Source organism: Drosophila guanche, unplaced genomic scaffold (genome assembly GCF_900245975.1).
Source record: "Drosophila guanche unplaced genomic scaffold, DGUA_6, whole genome shotgun sequence".
NCBI lineage: Eukaryota > Metazoa > Arthropoda > Insecta > Diptera > Drosophilidae > Drosophila > Drosophila guanche.
Genome location: NW_022995748.1, coordinates 896,003 through 905,440, shown reverse-complemented (window position 1 = coordinate 905,440; position 9,438 = coordinate 896,003). Strand labels below are relative to the sequence as shown.

Sequence of the window (9,438 nt, the reverse complement as noted above, 5' to 3'; positions counted from 1 at the left end):
CAGTTCTCATTGAGTATCAACTCACATTTGATAGCCCACACCACAGTTCTCCCATATAAAAGCAAAATTTTAGTGGTAACTTTTTGGAATGAAATATTTCGGCTGCATTTTAACATTTTTCTTACTCTTGGCAATCGACACAAAACCAACTGGGGCTGTCTGTGGCTATGAGGTAAATAATAGTTCTGGATTTCCATAGCCAGATGTACTGCAATAATCTACCACCTCTCGATACACAGTCTTGTCCTGAAACAAAACCAAACTTGGTCAACATTCACTTGGTCCCTCACTCCCACGACGATGTTGGCTGGCTGAAGACGGTGGATCAGTATTACTACGGTCACAAGAGCAACATACAGCATGCTGGTGTTCAGTACATAATCGACACAGTCGTCTCGGAGCTGCTTAAGGATCCCAAGCGTCGCTTCATTCAGGTCGAGACTGCCTTCTTTGCCAAATGGTGGCAGGAACAGTCAGAGGCAGTGCGGCAAAGTGTCAAGAAATTGGTCAACGAAGGTCGTCTGGTGTTCGCTGGTGGAGCCTGGAGCATGAACGACGAAGCAGCAGTCAATTATCAGAGTGTGATTGATCAGTTCTCCTTGGGTTTGAAGTAAGTATTCATTAGCCGTGAAATAAACCCATTTAACCATCATTTTAGATGGTTGGATGAGACCTTTGGCGCCTGTGCCCGTCCCCGCATTGGCTGGCAGATCGATCCTTTTGGTCATTCCCGTGAGCAGGCCTCGATCTTTGCCCAAATGGGCTACGATGGAGAGTTCTTTGCCCGCATGGATCACAGGGACAAGAACAATCGATTGGATAATCTGGCCATGGAAATGATTTGGGATGCCAGCGAGTCGCTGACCAACGATGAGCTCTTCACTGGCCTGCTCTACCGCCACTACTCGGCACCTCCCGGCTATTGCTTTGACGTGCACTGCGGCGACGATCCCATCATCGATGCCAAGAGCTACGACAACAATGTCAAATCGCGAGTGGACGACTTTCTCAGCTACGTTTCGAATGTGGCCAAGTACTACCGCTCCAATCACATCATGATACCCATGGGCGATGATTTCCAGTACGAAGATGCTCAAGTTAACTTCAAGAACATGGACAAGCTCATCAAGTAAGCATTACAGACTAGACTTGAGCTGATGCCCCGATATTCACAGTCCCACCTAGGTACGTCAACGAACGCCAAGCGGACGGCTCCACCTACAATCTGTTCTACTCCACCCCGGCCTGCTATCTGAACTCCGTACATGAGGGGCTACAGACTTGGCCCAACAAAACCGACGACTTCTTCCCCTATGCCAGCGACTCCAACAGCTTCTGGACAGGATACTACACCTCTCGACCCACCCAAAAACGCTTCGAGCGCGATGGCAACCACATGCTGCAGACTGCCAAACAGCTCAGTGTCTTTGCCGATCTGAAGAGTCAGCAACAGAAGGAAGACCTCGATTACCTTCGCCAGATAATGGGAGTAATGCAACACCACGATGCCATCACCGGAACGGAGAAGCAGGCGGTGTCCAACGACTACGATCGACTGCTCTATGATGGCATTATCGGAGGAGCCAGCAATGCTCGAGATGCCCTGCGAGTGCTGACCAATCTGCCAGAGGGGGAGTTCGAGAGCTGCCTGCAGCTGAACATCAGCGAATGCGCCTTCACCCAGGACAGTGCGGACAATGTGGTGGTGACCCTGTTCAATCCATTGGCCCACACCTCCTCACAGTATGTGCGAGTACCCGTGAAGGAGGAGAACTACCAGGTGACTGACGAAAAGGGACGCCTGGTGGCCTCTGAGGTGGTGCCAGTGGCCTGGCAAGTCCTGGCTCTGGAATACCGCCAGAACACAACTCAGCACGAGCTCGTGTTCAAGGCATCCGTGAACAAGATCGCCAGCTACTACATCAAGAAGGTCGACAAGGTAGAGAGCAAGGAAATTGTCCTGCCCAAGGCTGCTAAAAAGTCGGTGAAGCAAAACGAAAAGAACTTGGAGGTGCCCCAGCGATTTAAGAAGGTCCATTCCATGCAGAATGTGGAGACTCACGCCGATGATGATTCCGAAACTGTGGTCCAGACATCGGAGATCAAATTGGTGATCGACAATAATACGGGTCGCCTGAAGACCGTTGAGATGAACGGAGTGTCCGAGGCTATTGACCTCTTGAAACGGTAAATACTCTGTATACTTAGGCCTCGAATACAGAAGGCAGTTTTCCTTCTGCAACTAGACTTTAAGAACCTTCTGTTCCACCTCAAGTGTCAAATGCTACCTCGAGACCACTTCCTTCAGGTAGTCGTCAAGTCGCTTACCTAGAGGGTCCAGTAAGCGTAGATGCTCCCACAGTTGGCACACCTGTTCGAGTGGCTCGTCGGGCCCATTCCAACTGACGAGGATACCGCCAGGGAAATTGTGACAGTTTTCGATAGCGAAATCTCCTCGAACGGCGTCTTCTACACTGACTCCAATGGGCGCGAGATGATCAAGCGTGTAAAGGATAAGCGAGAGGACTTTAACCCTGATCTAGGCAGGCAGCCAATTAGTGGAAATTATTACCCAATCGTCTCCCGCATTGCCCTGGAGGACAGCAACAAGCGCATTGCTCTGCTCAACGATCGTGCCCAGGGTGGAACCAGCATGCAAAACGGACAGTTGGAGCTCATGCTCCACCGTCGTCTTGTTCGGGACGATGGATATGGTGTGAGCGAAGTCCTCAACGAGCAGAAGTACGACAAACCTCTCATTGCACGCGGAAAAGTCTATCTGATCCTAAATTCTGTGGAGGAATCGACCAAGGTGGAGCGTGTGGCCGAGAAGGAGATCCTCCTTCCCTTCTCCGTGTTCTTCAGCAAGGGAAGCAGTCAGAGCAGCAGCGCTGTGGCCAAGACCCTTCCCAGTTTCGATGACTTCCCCCAGTCGGTACATCTCCTTACCCTGGAGCCATTCACCGATGATGAGATTCTACTGAGAGTCGAAAACTTCTTGGATCACATTGAGGGCAATGTGGTTAGCTTCAACATTCGTCCGATCTTCGATGGCGTGGACGGTGTGGCAATCCGAGAGACCACTTTGGATGGCAACCTGCCACTGAGCGAGATGAAACGATTCAAGTTCCATGCGGAAGGATCCGGAGCGGTATCCACAGAGGCCGAGTTCTACACGGCTGGGCACAAGGCTCTGGCGGCCGATAGTTCTATGGAGGCCTCCGAGTTCAGTGTCACCCTGAACCCAATGCAAATTCGCACTTTTATCATCAAGAAAAAGAAATAATTTAGAAACTCTATTGCGATCTTGTTAATGTGAAAAATGTCATGAAATGGTGAGGAAAGGAGAAGCAACGTTGTGAGACGCGCCTTACGCGTCACGACTTTTATTCCCAGTACTCAGTCAGTTGTACATAAATATGCCATTACAAATTAAAGGTACCAACACTACCGTTTACTGTTTTTCTTCAAGTATATGAAGTGATTGTGTTACAACTTTTTTAAAAACGTTTTTAAACATTCTACATTTTAAATTTTGGATACATCTGTCATCTACATCTACATCTACATCACTTCTCCCGCCAACACACCCTTTAAGCTCGTCACCCTCCCGCAGAGATGCAGACTGTGGCAGAGTGTGCGAGCGAGACAGCATGAGCATGAATAAAAAAGCATAAACAAATATTCTGGAAGGGCGGGTTGCCACTGGACATAACTGTATTCATTCTGCATGTCCGTCTGTCCACCTTGTTTGACTGCTAGTTCTCAGAGCCTACAGGCGCTAGAGCAACTATATATTTTATCCAGACTGCTGGAATACAGGAGACTTTTAAAATTTCGTCTCTCCCCCTTACACCGCCTCAACGAGCGAATGTCAGATTGGATAACTATTATAGCCAGAATGAAGGTATAAAGATAGCAAACCATTTCTGATTCAGAAGTTATTCTGTTAGGAACATCGACAGCCCTTCAACCTACTGACTATTAACAGATATGACAGACAAGACTTTGCTTTGTCGAGCCTAACAAACGCAACCACAGATAATGGCACTCTTCTAATACGATGAATAGCAATGCACTCAATTCAATCGACTTCTATTTTTAATTTTCATTACTTTATGTTGCTCAAGAATAGAATAGATCCTTATGCGAGTTGCACTCACAAAATACTTATTTGCTTTTAAGCATCATTTAACTTTCCTTTTTCCAATATATGTACGTCCAGTGCTCATTGATTATCAACTCACAGTTCTCCCAAATAAAAATAAAAAAATTTTCTGTTTCTTGCTTCTTACAGTCCTAAAAGCCTCTAAAAATATATTAGTTTGGTCCCAACATTTTTGGTAGTAACTTTTTGGAATGAAATATTTCGGCTGCATTTTAACATTTTTCTTACTCTTGGCAATCGACACAAAACCAACTGGGGCTGTCTGTGGCTATGAGGTGAATAATAGTTCTGGATTTCAATAGCCAGATGTACTGCAATAATCTACCATCTCTCGATACACAGTCTTGTCCTGAAACAAAACCAAACTTGGTCAACATTCACTTGGTCCCTCACTCCCACGACGATGTTGGCTGGCTGAAGACGGTGGATCAGTATTACTACGGTCACAAGAGCAACATACAGCATGCTGGTGTTCAGTACATAATCGACACAGTCGTCTCGGAGTACGAATTCCTAGGGTTCGCAGCGAAGTAAGTCCAGCTCTGACGGAAGAAACGGTTTACCACCGTCCTTGTCAGTCTCCGTCACGCCGTTTCACAGTTCTTTAACCAGTTGCTTCCAGCAGACCACAAGCGACCGCCTCGTACCTCGTACTTGCTACTCCGTCGTCAGTTAATAGTCTCGCACTAACTAGTCAAATGGAAGGGTCTAAAGTAAGTGTTAATCCGAATAGAAGTGCACCCATCAAACTTTCTATTTTAGATGGTTGAATGAGACTTTTGGCGCTTGTGCCCGTCCTCGAGTCGGCTGGCAGATCGATCCTTTTGGTCATTCCCGTGAGCAGGCCTCGATGTTTGCTCAAATGGGCTACGACGGAGAGTTCTTCTCCCGCATGGATCCCAAAGATAAGGCCAAGCGCATGGAGGAACTCTCACTGGAAATGATTTGGGATGCCAGCGAGTCCTTGAGCGATGCGAAGCTCTTCACTGGTCTGCTCTACTCCTTCTACTGGGAGACTTCTGGCTTCTGCTTCGACGTGCTCTGCAGGGACGATCCAATTATCGACGGAGACAGCTACGACAACAACGTCCAAACCAGGGTAGACGATTTCCTTGCCTATGCAGCTAAAGTGGCTGCAAAGTTCCGCACGACCCACATCATGATACCCTTGGGCGGGGACTTCCAGTACGAAGACGCCCATATAAACTACAAGAACATGGACAAGCTGATCAAGTAAGATTAATTGAAATATGATTGAAATATGGTGAAAAAATAGCTCCAATTTTCAGATATGTCAACGCACGGCAAGCTAATGGATCTCACTACAATATCTTCTACTCCACGCCCGGCTGCTACCTGAACTCTCTGCATAAGGGCCTACAATCTTACCCCAACAAGACGCAGGACTTCTTCCCCTATGCCAGCGACTCCAACAGCTTCTGGACAGGATACTACACCTCTCGACCCACCCAAAAACGCTTCGAGCGCGATGGCAACCACATGCTGCAGACTGCCAAGCAGCTCAGTGTCTTTGCCGATCTGAAGAGTGAGCAACAGAAGGAAGACCTCGATTACCTTCGCCAAATAATGGGTGTAATGCAGAACCACGCTGCCATTACAGGGACGGAGAAGCAGGCGGTGTCCAACGACTACGATCGACTGCTCTATGATGGCATTATCGGAGGAGCCAGAAATGCTCGAGATGCCCTGCGAGTGCTGACCAATCTGCCAGAGGGGGAGTTCGAGAGCTGCCTGCAGCTGAACATCAGCGAATGCGCCTTCACCCAGGACAGTGCGGACAATGTGGTGGTGACCCTGTTCAATCCATTGGCCCACACCTCCTCACAGTATGTGCGAGTACCCGTGAAGGAGGAGAACTACCAGGTGACCGACGAAAAGGGACGCCTGGTGGCCTCTGAGGTGGTGCCAGTGGCCTGGCAAGTCCTGGCTCTGAGATTCCGTAAGAACAACACTCAGCACGAGCTCGTGTTTAAGGCATCCGTGAAGAAGATTGCCAGCTACTACATCAAGAAGGTCGTTAGGCGAAAAAGCAATGCAATTGTTCGGCCCAAGAGATTGAAGAAGGTTGTAACCAACAACGACGAAGAGTCCGAAACTGTATTGCAAACGTCGCTGATCAAATTGGTGATTGACAATAACTCGGGGCTGCTTAAGACCGTTGAGATGAACGGAGTTGTTGAGGACATTGAGCAGAACTTTGGAGTGTACAAGACAAAAGGATCGTGCCTTTATAGCTTCCGTGAGGATGAACCTATGAGTGTGCTGTCAAACGATGTGAAGCTCGCCGTATATGATGGGGATTTGGTGAAGGAAGTGCACCAAGAGTTCAACGAGTGGATCTCCCAGGTCATTCGGATCTATAAGGGTGTCAATCGTGTGGAGTTTGAATGGCTGATCGGTCCTATACCCCAGACCAACCCAAAAGAGGTCGCCACTGTTTTTGATAGTGGAATCTCATCGGATGGCATCTTCTACACTGACTCCAATGGTCGGCAGACAATTAAACGAGAAAGGGACAAGCGCGAAGATTTCACACCCGACTTGGAGAATCAGCCGACTAGCGGCAACTATTATCCAGTCACATCCCGCATTTACCTGCAGGATAATAAGAAGCGAATGGTCCTGCTGAACGATCGCTCTCAAGGCGGAACGAGCATGAATGACGGAGAGCTGGAGCTCATGCTGCATCGCAGTGTCCTTTCCACTAATGAGGTTCAAAGTGTCGCAGACTTGTTTGATTCTGACTTAGATCCAGGTCGTATAGCACATGGAAAATTGTTTTTAATTCTCCATGCTCTGGCAAAGAAAAGTACTTTCGTTGAGCGTTTATCCGAGAAGGAGATTCATTTGCCCTTTTGGAAGTTTTTCAGTAGTTACAGCAAAGCTAACAGGAATTCCGGTGCCAAACCATTGCCCGACTTTAATTTATTGCCAAAGTCGGTCCATCTCCTCACCTTGGAGCCCTTCACCGATGATGAGATTCTGCTGCGAGTCGAAAACTTCTTGGATCACATTGAGGGTAATGTGGTTAGCTTTAACATTCGTCCGATCTTCGATGGCGTGGGCGGTGTGGCAATCCGAGAGACCACTTTGGATGGAAACTTGCCACTGAGCGAGATGAAACGATTCAAGTTCCATGCGGAAGAATCCGGAGCGGTATCCACAGAGGCCGAGTACTACACAGCTGCGCACAAGCCTCTGTCGGCCGACAGTTCTATGGATGCCTCCAAATTTAGCGTCATCCTGAACCCCATGCAAATTCGCACTTTCATCATCAGGAAAAGTAAATAGAAATAAGAATTATTTATGTATAAATTCATAATTTCAAAAATGTAATATTGATTTTGAAAACAATGCCATTAAATTGATTTCATACCTCATAAAACATTGCTCTTAACTTATATTTTCAAATTTTAATTTTCATATATCCTAACGATATAAATTGGATGCTTTGAATTTTCAAATTTCAGTGGTACCGACCATAACTTAAGACATTCACATTAACTTTTCCAAGATATGTCCAGTTCTCATTGAGTATCAACTCACATTTGATAGCCCACACCACAGTTCTCCCATATAAAAGCAAAATTTTAGTGGTAACTTTTTGGAATGAAATATTTCGGCTGCATTTTAACATTTTTCTTACTCTTGGCAATCGACACAAAACCAACTGGGGCTGTCTGTGGCTATGAGGTAAATAATAGTTCTGGATTTCCATAGCCAGATGTACTGCAATAATCTACCACCTCTCGATACACAGTCTTGTCCTGAAACAAAACCAAACTTGGTCAACATTCACTTGGTCCCTCACTCCCACGACGATGTTGGCTGGCTGAAGACGGTGGATCAGTATTACTTGCCAGTGTTCTCGTTGTATGTCGTACGACCACAAGTCATGTATTAGCTGTGTCAGCAGAGCCTCGACGAATTCCTAGGGTTCGCAGCGAAGTAAGTCCAGCTCTGACGGAAGAAACGGTTTACCACCGTCCTTGTCAGTCTCCGTCACGCCGTTTCACAGTTCTTTAACCAGTTGCTTCCAGCAGACCACAAGCGACCTGGAGCCTGGAGCATGAACGACGAAGCAGCAGTCAATTATCAGAGTGTGATTGATCAGTTCTCCTTGGGTTTGAAGTAAGTATTCATTAGCCGTGAAATAAACCCATTTAACCATCATTTTAGATGGTTGGATGAGACCTTTGGCGCCTGTGCCCGTCCCCGCATTGGCTGGCAGATCGATCCTTTTGGTCATTCCCGTGAGCAGGCCTCGATGTTTGCTCAAATGGGCTACGACGGAGAGTTCTTCTCCCGCATGGATCCCAAAGATAAGGCCAAGCGCATGGAGGAACTCTCACTGGAAATGATTTGGGATGCCAGCGAGTCCTTGAGCGATGCGAAGCTCTTCACTGGTCTGCTCTACTCCTTCTACTGGGAGACTTCTGGCTTCTGCTTCGACGTGCTCTGCAGGGACGATCCAATTATCGACGGAGACAGCTACGACAACAACGTCCAAACCAGGGTAGACGATTTCCTTGCCTATGCAGCTAAAGTGGCTGCAAAGTTCCGCACGACCCACATCATGATACCCTTGGGCGGGGACTTCCAGTACGAAGACGCCCATATAAACTACAAGAACATGGACAAGCTGATCAAGTAAGATTAATTGAAATATGATTGAAATATGGTGAAAAAATAGCTCCAATTTTCAGATATGTCAACGCACGGCAAGCTAATGGATCTCACTACAATATCTTCTACTCCACGCCCGGCTGCTACCTGAACTCTGTGCATAAGGGCCTACAATCTTACCCCAACAAGACGCAGGACTTCTTCCCCTATGCCAGCGACTCCAACAGCTTCTGGACAGGATACTACACCTCTCGACCCACCCAAAAACGCTTCGAGCGCGATGGCAACCACATGCTGCAGACTGCCAAGCAGCTCAGTGTCTTTGCCGATCTGAAGAGTGAGCAACAGAAGGAAGACCTCGATTACCTTCGCCAAATAATGGGTGTAATGCAGAACCACGCTGCCATTACAGGGACGGAGAAGCAGGCGGTGTCCAACGACTACGATCGACTGCTCTATGATGGCATTATCGGAGGAGCCAGAAATGCTCGAGATGCCCTGCGAGTGCTGACCAATCTGCCAGAGGGGGAGTTCGAGAGCTGCCTGCAGCTGAACATCAGCGAATGCGCCTTCACCCAGGACAGTGCGGACAATGTGGTGGTGACCCTGTTCAATCCATTGGC

The 9,438-nt window shown here is 47.7% G+C and overlaps 1 protein-coding gene and 1 long non-coding RNA gene across 8 annotated transcripts in view; both read left to right on the top strand.

Annotated features, from left to right (window-relative positions):
* The window catches only part of LOC117584781 (lysosomal alpha-mannosidase-like), a 23,994-nt gene that overhangs the window by 10,715 nt on the left and 3,841 nt on the right, over positions 1 to 9,438 (top strand). The window contains exons 1-4 of one of the 7 annotated variants that reach the window (XM_034273890.1): positions 50 to 172; positions 240 to 610; positions 659 to 1,129; positions 1,186 to 2,032. The exons of 1 other annotated variant lie outside the window; for it this stretch is intronic. In XM_034273890.1, coding sequence (XP_034129781.1) covers positions 89 to 172; positions 240 to 610; positions 659 to 1,129; positions 1,186 to 2,032 — 1,773 coding nt within the window. In that variant the 5' untranslated portion in view covers positions 50 to 88. Of the gene's footprint in view, positions 1 to 49; positions 173 to 239; positions 611 to 658; positions 1,130 to 1,185; positions 2,033 to 2,543; positions 3,295 to 8,251; positions 8,321 to 8,368; positions 8,840 to 9,438 lie in introns of those variants that run through there. 5 more of the 7 variants (XM_034273891.1, XM_034273894.1, XM_034273893.1 and 2 more) reach the window with 5 other exon arrangements.
* LOC117584782 lies at positions 7,755 to 8,051 on the top strand. Its single transcript, XR_004573873.1, has 2 exons — positions 7,755 to 7,882; positions 7,950 to 8,051. It is a non-coding gene; the product is annotated as an uncharacterized LOC117584782 (long non-coding RNA).